The 15,747-nt window shown below is 46.3% G+C and overlaps 1 protein-coding gene across 6 annotated transcripts in view; it reads right to left on the reverse strand.

Moving 5' to 3' along the window:
• LOC144170511 (semaphorin-1A-like) overlaps window positions 1-15,747 on the reverse strand; it is an 84,074-nt gene that overhangs the window by 14,973 nt on the left and 53,354 nt on the right. For 5 of the 6 annotated variants that reach the window (XM_077700355.1, XM_077700352.1, XM_077700357.1 and 2 more), the window contains exons 3-14: window positions 11,557-11,653; window positions 10,170-10,215; window positions 9,801-9,863; window positions 9,614-9,724; window positions 8,177-8,264; window positions 5,229-5,249; window positions 4,207-4,311; window positions 4,053-4,141; window positions 3,165-3,306; window positions 1,750-1,828; window positions 1,270-1,417; window positions 276-397 (exon numbers count right to left, since the gene is read on the reverse strand). In XM_077700355.1, coding sequence (XP_077556481.1) covers window positions 276-397; window positions 1,270-1,417; window positions 1,750-1,828; window positions 3,165-3,306; window positions 4,053-4,141; window positions 4,207-4,311; window positions 5,229-5,249; window positions 8,177-8,264; window positions 9,614-9,724; window positions 9,801-9,863; window positions 10,170-10,215; window positions 11,557-11,653 — 1,111 coding nt within the window. The remainder of the gene's footprint in view (window positions 1-275; window positions 398-1,269; window positions 1,418-1,749; window positions 1,829-3,164; window positions 3,307-4,052; window positions 4,142-4,206; window positions 4,312-5,228; window positions 5,250-8,176; window positions 8,265-9,613; window positions 9,725-9,800; window positions 9,864-10,169; window positions 10,216-11,556; window positions 11,654-15,747) is intronic. The other variant, XM_077700353.1, reaches the window with a different exon arrangement.

The following is a 15,747-nucleotide window of genomic DNA, read 5'->3' on the forward strand; positions in this document are numbered from 1 at the left end:
ACTGACAGAGTCAAAAATAAAGTGTTGGACATTTTGAAACCCAAATTGGTTCAATAATGTCAAACATTTTATTTTTGACTGCATCGGTGACTGTGATGTTACACTTCAAAGAACGACTCCTGACCGCTTCATCGAACACTAGACAAGTACACCATATGATTTTAACTCCTCCCTCACACTCCTATGGGGGGCCCATGGCTCTGTCATTTATTACCAGTGCATCTCAATGCTGTAACGGCGGAAAAGAAGCAAATGCGCCCCAGTCGAGCACTCACTGGAAGCCTGTGTGCACCAGAATTGGGCGGCCAAAGTGTGCGGGAACCGCCTGATCCATGAGCGGATGCTCGGTGATGAAGTTGAGCGTCACATCGGGAAGTGTCCTCGAGTCGTTGACACACTGCATCGAGGGCGCAAGGAAGGGAGGACATGTTGCTGTTCTGCGTTACCCTTCCCGATCACTGCCACGAATCAATGCTTCACTGTAATTGCACTCACAGCGCAAGCTCTCAATTAGCTATGCTATAATGCTTTAAAAAACTTCAACCGGTAAACTCATTGCACTGATCGTTCTCGCTTAGCCCTGTGTAAGGGGGCATGTGATGTTAACTACGTTAACAGATCAGGTTTTGAGTCAAGTGACCCGACTGTAATAAATTCGTCCAGCAACTGTAGTTACTTGTTATTTGCATTTACAAAAAATGATCCTTGCTGCACTATGACAGAGAAAATATTTAACTTTAATAAACAGGCACGAGTACATATTGAGAAGAGCCAGGTTCACAAAGCATACTGGTTATATTTTAAGAGAGGAAGCATAGTTTAATGCGTACAAAGCCTTCTTTGTATATTTGGCTCCAGGCCACTGATTGCATAGGATCATGCGCAATGGGATAATGCCAGCTGACACCGTTCATGGCACTCTATTCTAAATCTGCCTTGCTGCCAGTGCTGATTACACTAGCTCATAACTGTTCAAGCACTGGAATGGGAACAGCACACTGCAGATTAAACTGGAAAACCCCCCTGGAATGCCCCGCACAGTTTGCTGCTTCTCCTCTCGCCTGTGCAGGCACACTTGGAAAAGACCAAAGCAATGGGCTTTCGTTAGCCTTAGCACTAAATTACTTTGCTGGCACAACTTCTCAGAAGGAAACACAATTAGGCACTTCAAGGACCGACGTTTCTTGTGCTTTTTTTCAAAGGGACTTTCTTTCGTACAGACTGTCCGTGTATTTGCAAAAATGATTGTGTGGGGTAAGAAGGCAGCACCTGTCCCGGTCTGGGCTCAGGAACCTTGGAGTTGACGATGGGCAGCCAGTTGGAGTTGATGTCGTCCTGACCCTTGAAGCTGCCCTCAAAGGCCCGCTGGATGTCTTCCAGCCGGAACGCGCACACCGCTGACCCACTGATGCTGTTGCTGTAGCGGCAAGGAGGAGAAGAATTTTAGGCCCAGCTCCAACACAAATCATCCAAGTACACCCCCTCTCAGCCTGTCCCTTAACGGCCATTTTAACTGCACCATTGTCACATGGGAGCCACCAGGACCGGGCTCCCAAGCACACAGCTGGCATTCGCAACTTAAAGCCAGGTTCCCCCTCCAGTTTTATCCCTATCAACCGCCCTCGCCCCAACAGTACCAAAGGTGAATAATTTGCCAAAGAGAGCAGCCATGACATCATCCAGGGTTAAGATCTTCATGGCAAGGACCTGACCGAGCACGCAGCAAAGCTTCCACAGAAGGGCACTTACTGCGGCGTGGTGAAGATGCTGTAGATGAGCTTGGCCTCCTTGCCATTGTATACACCGTCCACAATTGGGCTTGTCGATTCTGCAAAGGCCAATCGGCATCAATGGAGGGACACTTGCCAGCCACAGTAGCTCAGCACACATGATGCTGCGCTGGACATGCATTTGAGCCGTACCTCCCCCACATTTTTTTTCACCACAGAGAACACACGAGCATATTCTGCTTGGTAGCAAAACTTAAAACAGGATACAATTCAAAACACAAACCACAAAAATTATTCAAATTTCGGGGGTTTTAAGCGCCAAGGCAACACCTGGGCTGTGAGGCACACAGTAGTGGAGGGCGCGGATTTATTTTGAGCACTTCCGGATTAGTTTTTGGTGGCTAAAGCAATGCTTTAGCCATTGGACAAAAAACCAGGCTTGACAAAGTTCTTGGTTTAGCAAATTATCAATTTCCTAGCAGTAAACTGCATAGCTTAAAATCCAGTTATTGCATGCTCCAATATTTTAAGGGGGGACACTGGTCTTGAGGACCGAAAATTTGCCCAAAAATCAATTTTCTGTATTAATTTTATTTGCAGTCTACAGGTCCCAAAGAATGTACCTGCAAAATATCATAGCTGTATGATAAGTATTCCCAAAGCTGTCGCCCTTTGAAGTCACCTTAATGACCATTTTTACCTATGTTTCCAAACTTTGTGCCCTGTTTTCTCAAAACCAATTTTTTTCCCCACATGGGCAGCTGTCAGGTACAATATCTTGGGATGTGCTGGTTCGATTTGTATCATTTTCACTGCATTTGAAAGCTTATGAACTGAACAGTGCAATAAAACCACAAAAGTATAGAATTTCTTTTTGCTGGTGCGAGATTTTATGCAGTTAGTTTCACAAAAACAATGGAAATTGATGACCTGACATTTATGAAGTACACAGCGCTTTCAGAAACGCGGCTAAAATTACTGCTGTGGTATAGTTGCACTCCCTGGTCCTCCTAGAGCACAAAAGGATAAAAGCTAATTGAGTATTTCATAGGTAAATAATGAAAATATTGCCCGAAATGGAGTGGCATAACATGTTGCACAACTCTAAAGTTACACCCCATAGATGAAAACTAACTGCATATTTGTGCTCAGGATGTTAAAATACACTCAATGTGTAGATCTGAAGCTCATAGGTTAAAAAATAACAAAAATGTCCTCAAGACCAGTGTCTCCCCCTTAAGCTATTGCTGGCATCAAACACGCAAAACATTTTCTCTGAAATATTATACCGAGCTATTTCAGCTATTTTTTACTCCTCTCCAAGTAGGACAGGTTTGGATTTAATGGCACCTCTCGTGAAAGAACATGCGGGCCCAGCTGACCCAGTGCTGGTCCCCCCTAACCCCCTCAGAGAGCAGGAAAACGGGGCCGTACGTATTTCGTTGAAATAGAAGGGGATGTCCCCGCCCACGGAGCAGTTGAGCCGAGCCTTGAGGAACGAGGTCCAGCGCTGCTGGAACTTGTGAGGCCCACCCTTGTCCCGGGTGCACACCCGAGCCACCCTGGAGTAGACAGTCTGCACCGAAAAGGGGAGGAAGGGGTGCAACAACCGTGACAGACACTGCTGGAAGGTGCTTACAAAGACACAGCGCCATTTCATTTCTCCGGTGGTGCTTCACAATTCCTTCACGCAGTTTTAAATTGGAACAGAATTGGAATTTTCAGTCCCAACTAGTACTTTTTCACCAAGCTGAACCTTAAACACAGGATAATAACAAGAATATTAACTTAAGGACAACAACAATAAACAAATAGATAGAAATTTCAATTATTAGTTTGTGACGAAGTAGTTCAGGGAACTTGTGTTGATAATCTACACATGATGGCATAGTACTTGCCTCCCTTCTTCATGCACTCTTACCAGTAAGGCTGTTCGATGTACTGATTAGTCCACTACTCGTGAAAATAGTGAAAATAGTAAACTAAAGAAACTAGTGAAAATAGGACATTATTTGTATACAGGTCCAAGAGCAGGAGATTCACACTGGCTGAACAAGCAGGGCCCCAAGATTACAAGTGATCATGGAGTGCCAGTCGCTGGACTTCCCCACCGTTTACAGCAATCCTTCTACAGGCTTACTTGGAGTATACCTTACGGCGCAAAGTCCAGCAAGGATTCATGAGAATTTTCCTACTGCTGGCCAAACTATAGTACAAGGCATGCACAGGAAACTAAGTGGTATTCTTTTTGGTACTTTTTTTGCATGCGTGACCCATTTGCCACGCATCGGAGCATCGCATCTCACAGGACAGGGAGCTCACCTTGCCGCAGTTGATGTACTCCACGGCCGACTCTCGGAAGAAGAAGTACACGTAGTCGTCGTGGTGGATGGAGCTGACAAAGTTGGGCGCTGCAAAGGAGAAGCGGCACGCTGGCAGGGAGAACCGGCCAGAGGAGAAGAGCACCTCCACTCACCATTCAGGTGCTTCAGGTCAAAAGGCTCAGTCCGAAGGGGTTTTCTGTAGATGAACGGGTCCGCCCCTGACAGCTGGCCAACCGTGGCCACGTACAGGTCGCCAACTTTGTGAAAGAAGGTGGAAAACGGAAACGGCACACCGTGCTGAGAGACTAAAGTGACAAGATGACCTCTGTGCACTTGGAATCCTCAATTCATACAATTCAAACAGCGCGAACACCCTCTCAGATATGTGCATACAATTGGCACCAGCTAATTGAAGTTCAGTCCAAAGACCACCGCCCTCTCTGAGCTAATGCTGGTTCTTAGTCGACCTTAGATTGCTCTGAGAATGCGTAGTGGCAGTTAGATACCAAGCCCTGCTGATGAGGGTGACAGGTGCAATGATAGAATTGGAATCGGGGAATCACACACCAGTGTGTTCCATAACTGGTAACTCCTACAACTTTTGGCAGAGATGAAATTGCTGGTGGTGGCTACACTAAAAACTCGTAGTAAAGTGTACTAAATACAACACAGTGATCTGCAAGGTAACAATTAAGCAGCGACAAAGCACAATTTTCGTCTACAGCAGCAGCCGAAATTTTTGAAAAATCAGGCAGCCCGGAAATTCGAGTCCACAACAGCGCCGCTGCATTATTAGGCACACTTCCATGACTGAATTATCGAGCAGCACAAAGTATTGGTCTCCGACAAAACACCTCATTTTCGGCCATGCGTATCTGTGTTTGCACGTGCACTTGTAGATGTTTATCCCACCATTGTTTGTTATACCTGTCTTTGAATTCGGGAACAAAATATTCTCTGCAAACAACCAGTCAAAATAAATTTTGCAGTGACAACCACTTGTAGTTTATGGAAAGGTAGCTTTGCCTGCATGCATTGTGTGCCCGCCTGACAGTGTGCCAACAACGGCACAACAACGGCATGCTTGAATGACACGTCACGGCCACTCTTTGCTGGTTTCTATGCAAGCTCATACAAGTTTCATGCGGAACACTGCCTGGGTTACAGTATTTACCTGTTCTCCGAGACAGTGGTCCTAGGCAGCGTGGTAAGTAAACAGGCGACAACAAATGAGAGCACTGGAGTCACCAAAGAGGAAAAACCACAAAGGATGCGCACAACCTGCTTGCTCCAGATCAACAAACATGAGGGCAGGCACATATGGGGCCAGTTTACAGTGATGAAACTGTGACAATGCAACAACGGGGCACAAAACTGGCAGCGATGTTTTTTTGTGGATTAGCACTAGCACCATATCGTGATTCTCAATAACCCAATTTCATACTGTAAATTGTGTTTGCTTGACTTTCAGGTGAAATATGAGGCTGTTCCCTCAAGGCTGCTATTTCCATAAAGAACAGGCGCCACAGGAAACTGTATCAGAACTGGAGTCAGATTGATGTTGGTTGAGTAATGACTGTGCTGTCCACTTTATTTTCGCACGGGAGGTAAATTGTTGGTATAAGGAGGAATTATTAATAATTTACCGCTATTTGTACATCTGTCGATTCCAGAGCTCATCCACTGTTTGCTCTGTGTAGGTAGTGTGACTTTGAAATTAACTAACCAAAGACTGTTTCCTCCTTCTCCATTCCCATAAGGTGATGATGCAAACAGCTTATGCTTTTGAAACATAAAGCAGAAAAGCTCGAATATAAGTACGTGTGAATAAAATCAAAGTAAGCATCGGTGGTAGTATGTGCCAGCAAAATAGCTGGAGTTAGCTTTTTCATTTGCACTGCGTTACAGTGAAAGCTCGTTAATTCCAACTTCAATATTTCGAATTTATGGATATTCGAAAAGTATGATTTTGTGCGGCCAAGCTCCCATATAAGTCTATGTATAAGAAAGCCCACTAATTTGAATTTGATCAGCGGCCTCTGTCCCAGATAATTCAAACTATGCACCACTGCACTGGCAACCTGGGGCCTGGACCTCGACCGGAGATAAAGCACTCACGGCCTATACATCGAGGCTGCGTCGTCTCCAGAAAGGAGAGAAAAACTGACGAGCTAAGTCGGGTGAAAGCAATCTAAAACCCCCATGAAGAATGTTTTAGAAGTTTCTTTGCAGACTACATCGATACGAGTTCAAGGTGTGGGGTGTGCTGACAGATGGCATCGTTTCTGAGGTCAGAAGTGCATAACCTGTCGCTGCGAGTTACGACAAGGAGGGGGTGGCTGAAGCACCAATGTGGCCATTGCCAGAGAGTAATCAACGGATCGAATGCTGCCCGTCTCTTCTCCAGCTTTGAAGACGGCGAAAAGAAGGCCTCCCGCTACATTCACCCGTTAATCGAGAAGTGCCGGCTTTCGAAAGCCTTCAACGATAAAAGACAGGCTTCACTCGTAGACTTTTTCAAGCATTGAATTGCTGACATGCTCTACTGCTCCCCAATTGCATTGTACGGCTTTTGTTCTTCACTTTCGTTAGTTCGAACTTTCATTAATTTCGAAGTGAGGTGGCATCCCCTTGCAGTTTGAACTAAAGAGCTATTACTGTATTCTTACAAACGAAAAGTGCCGTACAATGCAGCAAAAAAGTCTCACTTTGCGAGGACACAACCTTTCAGTGTTCCTGCATCTTCAACGCTTCCTATTTTATCCCTGCCTTTGATGAAACGTCTGCGACCCCATAGGTGGCACCAGAGCTTCATCTCAGTGCCCTAATGATATACAGACTTGTGCCAATTATGGAGGGAAGAACTGCCTGGCAAGCGCCCCGGTGGCTTCTCTGGCCGCCACAATGAGGCGGGCAACCTTAACAAGAGCAGGTGCCCGCGGTGGGTGCAGCCATGCGGAAAAGCCTGCCCACCGTCTGCCCAGACAAAGGAGGAGCACAACCTCCTCCCCCTTCCCGCTTGGTTTCCTGGGTCAAGGGCCGCCGAACACACAAGCGAGCTGCCACAAAGGGTGCAGACATGCACGAGATGCCAGGTGTTTGTCTGGCTCTGCCCAGCAGGGCCAGCCAGTGGCTTGTCGGGTCAAGATTAAATCTGTTCGTTTGAGGAGCAGCCCAAGCAGGCAGCTCAGAAAAAGCAGCGCTAAAACAGACAGTCTTGGGCTACTTAAACGCAGAAACTTTTGGTCTGTCTGTAAGTCCGTCTGTGTGACTGTCTGACTCAATTCAGCCACCCGGCCAAAGTGAAACAGAGGCTGCACACTAGGTTTATATACCTGCAGCCAAATCTAAATGTCTAAGTCTAGTGGCAATGTTCATACATGTAAACACTGTTTGAAGAAGAACAAAACATTATGCAAATATGAGGTAAAGAATATTTGCAGTGTTCCTTTATTAAAAAATTCTGGATGCTTGATTTTTACAATAGCAAATGAAATACATCCACTGCTGAAAATAAATTCCCTCTATCGCCTGCTGTCGCCCACACCACTATAGCTTCTGGCGGCATTTTAAGAAATGAAATGGCAACAGTAACAAAAGGTTCCACTAGATTGATTCCACTTGTAATGCACGTGGAGAAGGGCAACGTGGTTCTATAAACGTTGTAGTAAGGCGCCTTGATTCACACGCACCTCCGCCGTACGGCAGCGCTGGCAGCGAGGTACCCGGCGTGGAACAGTGGAACACGGTAAATTTAAACTGACTTGAGCAAACCTCTTGCGTATTTATCTTGGGAGGAGCGAGACGGGAGAGGAAGAGCATAAGAGGTGAGTGGGAAAGAGAAGGGAGGCATTTACTTGGCAAATGTCGACATTTGCAACGAAAGGAGCAGATATGCCGCCAATTTTTTCCTCTCTCTCGCTCTTGCCTGTGAGTCAGCCCCTGTATGACTGCTTTGCAATTTTCCTGTTGCTTTCACAATGCGTTCCCGACACAGCTGTTGGCTAAGTGCAGCAAATGAATTGTGCAGTGGTCCGCATATGGAGAAACAAGGACTGTGCAATCCGCCCCCGCATCATCCCCTGTGCTTCCCGTATGGGTGAGCCGGGGAGAAGGTCTCACCTGCAAAGACGGCTGTGCTGTTGTGCTTGGGGTCGAAGGGGCAGAGGCCTTCTCCGGATGCCTCTTCCTTCATGGAGTACTCCCCGTCCTGTGCCAAACAAGGGCGCCCGACCATCACCACCCATTTGACACTCGGCCAAGGGGAAATGAAATGGCAAGAAATAAAAGCCACAGCCAAAAGTGGCCATGCTTAGGTGCAAGCCCCTCTTCTCAGCTAGCTCAATCAGGCTGCACTGAAGCACAGGTCGGTACGCTCTGTGCTACTGCAAAATGGCATTTATGCTGTCACAGAGGTTCACAACTTTCCCACTTTTGAGCACCTTTAACCTGCCAGGTTCCAATGGACTGCTGACAATAACTTTCATTTTGATAAACATCCCTTTTACCGAGATCAACTCCAGTGTGGGCAGGTGGAAATTAACGGGCGTAGGTGGAACGCAGTGCAACTGTGACCACACAGACTATATCTACCCATTAAACAGCTGTGAATGAGATTGGCTTAAGGGGGCCATGCAGACAAGTTTGATTCATTCGAAAGATTGCCTCGTTAGAACCACACTCACACCACTTTTAACCGAAACTTTGCTCAGATAAGCTACTATATATTTAGGAAAAAAGGGAATGGTCATGCGATTCACTAGCTCTTTTCTTGCACTAGAACATATGACGGCATATGCACAGCCGTGCAATTGGCTGAGGCCAGCAAAAGCAAATGTAAGTTAAACAGGGCTTATAAGCTTGCAGAACGAGCTATTTTCGCTCAAGTGCAATGCATATTCACTTTACAGCAGTAAGAATGCTGGGGTAAATAATGGAAGTTACAAAAGTACATGTAAACATATAAGTACCAGCGCGTACTGCTGTTGGTACTGCATGCACTATGCTTGTTATAGCTGCACCACAGTGCGGCACTTTGGGGTAGTCTCACACGACACCGGCCGACTGGCGTAAGTGACATTTTCTTACGTGACCCTGTTTGTTGAACATACACATGTTTCATGAATACCCCACATTTCACAAAACGATTACTACCTACCGTAACAAAAACAAGCCAGGTGCAAATACGGTCAGAAACAAAGCAAGGGCTCAAAGAGATGCGAAGCAGTATGGTGGTGCCATCTAGGAGGAATGACGGTAAACAAGGCTCTGCAGTTTGCTGCAGACCGAACAACGCACTCGAATTTCACCTGAAGACCCTTCTTACTGACGCCATGGCAGGCATCACGAAACACACGATTTGGTGGGAGAATCAAAATTTTAACTTAAATTGATTAATTTCTTTTGCTGCCGGACAAGCGCTGTAAGCACTATAAAACAGCAAATATTTTGAACAAAACAAGCCTGTATCTTATCAGCGTGGCCCTTTTAAGCTGTGCCTTAACCCGGGGTACACCCCTCAATGGGCACCCCAGCTCAGTGTGGAGTGTGCAGACTCACCCGGGATATCACATAGTCCCTGCATCGTGGCTTGTAGGCGTTGGTGCCACAGACAAAAATGACACTCTCAGATTTCCTGGCCAGCACCCTAATGTAGTTCTGGCAGGCCTCCTGAAGAGACAAATGGAAGAACACTCGTTAGGCCAGGAAAACAGGGGGGTGGGGGAAGAACAAGAGCACTACGTACCTCACTGTTCCCTTTCAACTTGCACATGTCGATGTCCTTCCCCTCTGAAAACCACTCCAGCTTCTGCAAGAGAGAGAGCGGAACGCCATTTAGGATCATCTTGTCAGATTCCAAAGTACCACAACTGGCTCTGCCTAGATCTCTGCAGGGATGCATGCTGTTCCCCCCTGCCCAGTTCTTTCAATGAACATAAAGGTTGTTCGCTAGCAGGCACCAACTTTCATCCAATTTTTCGCTGTGATCTCAGTTCTTTAGGCACTCTGAGCACATGTAAGACAGGAATGAGCTATGACCTCACAGAAGCCAGACACAAAACCACAAGGAACTCTTCTGAGTAAGAGCCTTCATAAACTGCAGAAACAAATTCACCTTCCGCAGTTCCAGTGTTGAAAGGCTGATGTTGTAGACAACATTCCTGGAAAAAAAGAAGAGAATTTACACGACAGTTAAAAAAAATTGCAAGTCAGTGCAGTTCTTAATTTTCCTAAACAACTTTCCCGGCAAGTGTATTACACTGAAATGAAATTTTTGCCATCAGCACAGTAGCAGAATACTGGGCAACAGCAAGTCTTAAATTTTTAAGGCACCCCAAACATTTCCACTGAACCTTTGCCCAGACAACCCTGCCAACTTTGTATAAACATCCTTCACACAGGTTTCACCACTAACTGGCTAACTCTTTCCTTTTTAAAAATCTTTTGAACCATTATGCTTTCTAAACCCCTATTTTTAAACCACTCTTTGTGGAGCTTCTCTTTAGCCCTCCGAAAAAGCCTTGTTGGCCCTCTTCTTTAAAAATGAAGCTCTGTAAGGAATGCTGTGCCTACAATGGCATATAAGGGTACTTCAGGTGCAAATAGCAGCCCCCTCCAGACACTGCATTCCCAGCTGTGTCTTTCTTGCGCTGCAAAACTCTTCACACCCCCTGACCCAACGATTTGCAGCTGTGCAACTTTGTAGCTTTTCCAGAAGTCCGAATGTTATAGCGAAGCAAAAAAAGAAAAGAAAAGAGAAAAAGAAGTTTCCAAAGAAGTTTCCCACCACAACCAAAACACTCTGTGTCGTGACAGTTATGCATCTGTAGACGTGCAGACCCTTTTCGTCCCTCCAAAGGCACACCAACGACCCAGGCGAAAAAGAGTACCTACTACCCATGCCCCTTTTTTCATAAATGATGGCATGACCTGTACTATCCAGGCTAGCTGGCTGCCTTCTGTTCGACTTTTGCACGCACACTCACACTGACAAACACTTGTGCCTGCGCTGCTGTCTCAGAGTTTTAAAAAATCTCGCCATGCTGGGGCCCAAGGACTCCCTCCTGGCCACCGTCTGATAAGGGGAATGCTGAAAAGGACCCAGCCTCCCTTCTTCCCCATCCCCTTCTCGCGCGAAATAATGCAGTTCCCTCACTTACTGGTTATGCTGTGCATCTTGGGAAGGCAGACGTTTGGTCGTGCCATATTACTTGCCCGTCATTATTTTGTAATTCTAGCACTCACTTCTGCTCAACAACATTAACACAGCCCTGTTAGCCACAAGGGGACACCCCAGACCAAAGAGAACGCCCCAGAATTACACCACCAACTGTATAGATGCAACTTCTTAATTGTTCTCTGTTGGCCTGGAATAGGCCTCCCCATCTATAAACCTTTGCAGCCGCTTCGCAGTTCCTGAGCCACCTCTTTCCGTGGAAAATGAGCGCCACCAGAGAATGCAGCCGCTGGACCCTTGCGGGGCAAGAAACTCCTGCGCTCACCTGGCCCCGACAAGCAGGTGGTGACCATCCTGCTCCAGAAGGCGGAAGTGGTCACTGTGCGTCTGGTTGCCCCGGAACTTGCCCACCAGCTCCGCAGCTGCACAGAACGGGGGAAGGGCACACCATGCAACAACCGTGAGGAAGGGGCACAGTCTGGCTGGTGCCTGCCAATCAGGCACCGAGGACAGCAGAGGAGAGAAATACAAAAGTGTAGAGAGTGGCACAAGCGAGAGCTGCAAAGCAGCCACGGCCAACAGACACCCGCAGGAAGGACAAAAGAATGCAGCTAGGGCTCTGCGACCATAAAGGAGGCTGGCGAGGCTGGTTCAGAGGGAAAGTCAGCAATTTGAGGCAGGCATTGCTGCTCAAAGTGATTATAGGCGATTTTAACAACTCTAACGGGTGCCATCCTCTTGTATGCCTCCAAAGAGGCAAATGGATATAAACAAATTTTAGGGCTTCTACTGGGGAACAGAAGATTGAACAGAACTCCGAGGCAGCTGATATGTAAAACACCACTGACTGGGACACTAGAAAAAAAACTGTGGTTGATTCCTCTGTCATAGGAATTGGTAAAACATGAAAGGGAAATGTGCAGCGAAAAGAGCATGATTTACGGGTCGACTGCTCTCTTGTGGGTGTGCTTGGCAAGCGACGTCCCGCTGGAGGGTCGCTGTGGCAAAGGTGTACTGGCGTCATTTCCGTGATGGATATGACATCAGTGAAATCTTGGTGTATCCCGGCATAAAACACTTTCGTGTTAAAATAAAACTTGTAAACGAACAACCCTAAGTATAACGTACTCTTTAGTACTAAAGGTTGCTTCCCCGCAAGAAGACCCTGTGTGCGGGGGTGCACCCTTTACAGGCTGCTTGCTTCGTTGTACTGGCGTCACTTCCGTGACGGATATGACGTCGGCTAAATCCTCGTGTATCCGGGAATAAAACATTTTTGTTTTAAAAATTTAAGGGTTGGCTACACAGAGGCAGAGAGATCACAATCACTGCTTGATTGCAATAGCTGACTGGTTGTAACCATTGAATTTACTCATCTGATTAGCCGTTCTATGAAGCCTCGTGTCACGGCAAGTTTCAGTGTCCTCTCAAGTTTGCTGAAGCTATGCGGTAACTTAAGCTGACTGGGTAAGTGGTAATATTTGATCAACTGCTTCATAAAGCCTTGGCCTATTCTCCTTAGTGTTTGTACCAAACTAGACCTTGCTTGTGACTTGCATCACAAATGCAGCAACATTGAATCTAACAGCTCATGCAGTAAAATGATGCAAGTACAGCAAATACTCGATGATTGGCACCACAGTTGGACAAATAAGAACAGGAATGGTAACAAAGTGGTATCCACACTGCCAAGTCACCTTCCCCTTTTCAATGAATGCACTTTGGGATTATCCGAATAGCTCGCAGCACAAACTTGGCCGCTGATAACAGTCAGCAATTTTTTCTTAGTAGAGTCGTCACTTTGCTACGAAAAAATTTGGTGGCTTCGTTAGTTCCTCAGTCACCATTAAACATTCAAGAAATGTTAAAAAACGTCTATTAGTTTTGTTGCAGTGGTTTTCCATCCGAACTGATTGTGTGATTACCGACGTTAGGTATAGGTTTGGCATCCCCAAATAAATATCAATTACAACTCTAGGACAGTCACATATAGTATAAGTCCTGCCTAGCAAACAAGTATCCAAATTTGTTCAAGTCACTAAGTACTATAATGGGTGCTTTGAAAACGCTGTCACTGTGTGGACAGAACTAGACAGAACGTTTGCTAGATCGCTAGGCTTATTATGACTACTACCATAACGTGCTAAGCAGAATACCAAAATCTACTTATTGAAAGTGCCAACTTAACAAAAATACAACTCCGCAAGCTTTATTCTCAAATGCGTTTGCGCATGCACACTTACGGCCAGAACAGGCGAGACTCGTCATTGAGTATAAAATAACCAACAAAACAAAACAACGCCCAAATTACAAAACACGAACCAAGACAGAAAGCTTTAAACCCTAATGCAGCTTTAAACCCTAAAGCTTTAAACCGTGCTACAGTCTTGGTCAAAAGTTTCGAGGCCACAGCAACGGCACGGCGTCTGGGGCAGCCAGGCTCCACTTTCGTGGCGCTGCCACCAAGGCGCTCACAGACGCTTGCTGGTTGCAGGGATAACGGAGGGTGAGAAGGATTATCATTCCTAGGGGAGCCAGCACCTGAGAGCACTGTGATGGTTAGCTAAAAATGCACTGCAAACGCACCATCACAGAACATTCATTTCAACCAAATGGGGTGCGGTCTCAAGAAGATCCTCTGTGGTTTACTAACGGCTAGTTTACCAACAGTGAACGCGCGTAGCACATGCTTCACTCCTGCACAGCCCTCCCTTCCCAGGTTCCCCTAGAAACAATGTGAGCAAGAACGAAGTGAAAACAATCCAGCTGCGACCAGACCTGTGACCAGACCTGCGGCGACACAGGAAACTACAATCTCCCGCAACTGCTTCTAAACAAACCAGAAACCTACGAGCATGCGTTCCTTCCTATTCCTCCTAACTGCGGGCCGCACACAATGGTGTTGTGCTACAAAGCTGAATAAATGCATTTAAAAAATCCGCGTCCCCCAGCAATGAGACGCAACTAATGGGTTGCCGCAGTCTTGGGCACATGGACATTTGTGAACATGCATACACACACACGCACAAATGCGCGCACATACTTCGAATCTCACTACGATTTCTCAGAGGCGCCTCTACTACCTAACCCTCACCCGGCCACACCTCGATGTTAGCAATAGCGACCAGTGGCGTAGCCAGAAATGAAGGGGGGGGGTATGCGCCACCGAACAAAAAAAAAAAAAAAAAAAAAAAAAAAAAAAAAAAAAAAAAAAAAGAAGAAAAGAAAAGAAAGAAGCCTTCATGCAACTATCATTTCATTTTTATTTTGTTTTTACAAATTAACGTACTGTTGCGGAGTGTGAACAGAGTGGACGAAAAATGGGCCAAAATGAGTGGAGAGAGGGGGGAACCCAAGCAACCACCGGACGTCCCCGTCCATTTCGGCTCTAGCAAACGTCTTCCGAACATCCAATCAGACGTCCGAAATTGGATGTATTTTGGATGTTCAGGAAAATTTACAAAATCACAAATGTTTTATTAATGGGGAGCATATGTTCCCTTACAATGGATACTGCACCACACAACCCCAATGCACACTGGGCAGACAAGTACGCACAAACACGTTCAACTTGCTACACACGTTTGGGTTTCTAAATTCTTATACTATATCCTTCCCCAAAGAGACCATCGAAGCTGGTAAGGTGCTTCGAAAAATAAAAAAAAGCCTTAATTTTGGTAATATACAGATGAAACTTGCAGTATACGAGTCAGGGTGTTGATGTACAAAATCTTTTTAATTGAAAAAGAGAGTAGCTTTTCTGATTTTGCTTTGATATTTAATTTGCGCCATTATTTGATGCTTCGTCATAACCTTGCACGTCCACGGGCGGATGTCCTTCGTACGTACGGAAATGTAGTATATCCTTTATACATCCGTAGCTGTATGTCCACTGTACGTCCGCAAATATACATCCAAGAACGGACGTATAGTGGACATACAGTGGCCGTCAAAACTTGGCATTGGATGTTCGGCTGTTTTAGATGCGACTGCATCTCATTCGCTCACCTTGTCCCTCCATACGGCGTTATTGTTGTCCGTCCACACCCCTCCCCCATTCTCCTCGCCGCGCGAGCTGCGCTCTCCGCCGCTCACCCCCTCTCCTCTCCGATAGCGAACACTCTCTCGCGAGGGGCATTGGATTGGATTCGATTGGGTTGGCTTGGATTGGATTGGATTAAAGTGGATTTTGTTGCGTCATAGCCGCGCCACGTTGCGTCATAGCCGCGGTCGTTCCAGCACCGGCGTTCCGATTTCGGGCACGTGCATAGACTTGATCTTCGCTGCAAATTGCACGGTGGTCCCGTTACTTCACCATCCACTACCCGTACACTTCAGCGACCACAAGGCCGTCATCGTTAACGTTACGCCGCGTGTTAAATAAAGAATACATCATACGCGTTCCTCATACGTTTCACGCAATTAGAGAATCAACCCAACGGAAACACCAAGTGAAACCCCAAGATGCGTCGCATCTCCACAGGGTTCCCCTCGCGGGAAGGTGGGGTAATTTTTC

This window comes from Haemaphysalis longicornis, unplaced genomic scaffold, assembly GCF_048455015.1.
Source record: "Haemaphysalis longicornis isolate Haplotype H1 unplaced genomic scaffold, Haemaphysalis longicornis Haplotype H1 scaffold_2, whole genome shotgun sequence".
Classification (NCBI taxonomy): Eukaryota; Metazoa; Arthropoda; class Arachnida; order Ixodida; family Ixodidae; genus Haemaphysalis; species Haemaphysalis longicornis.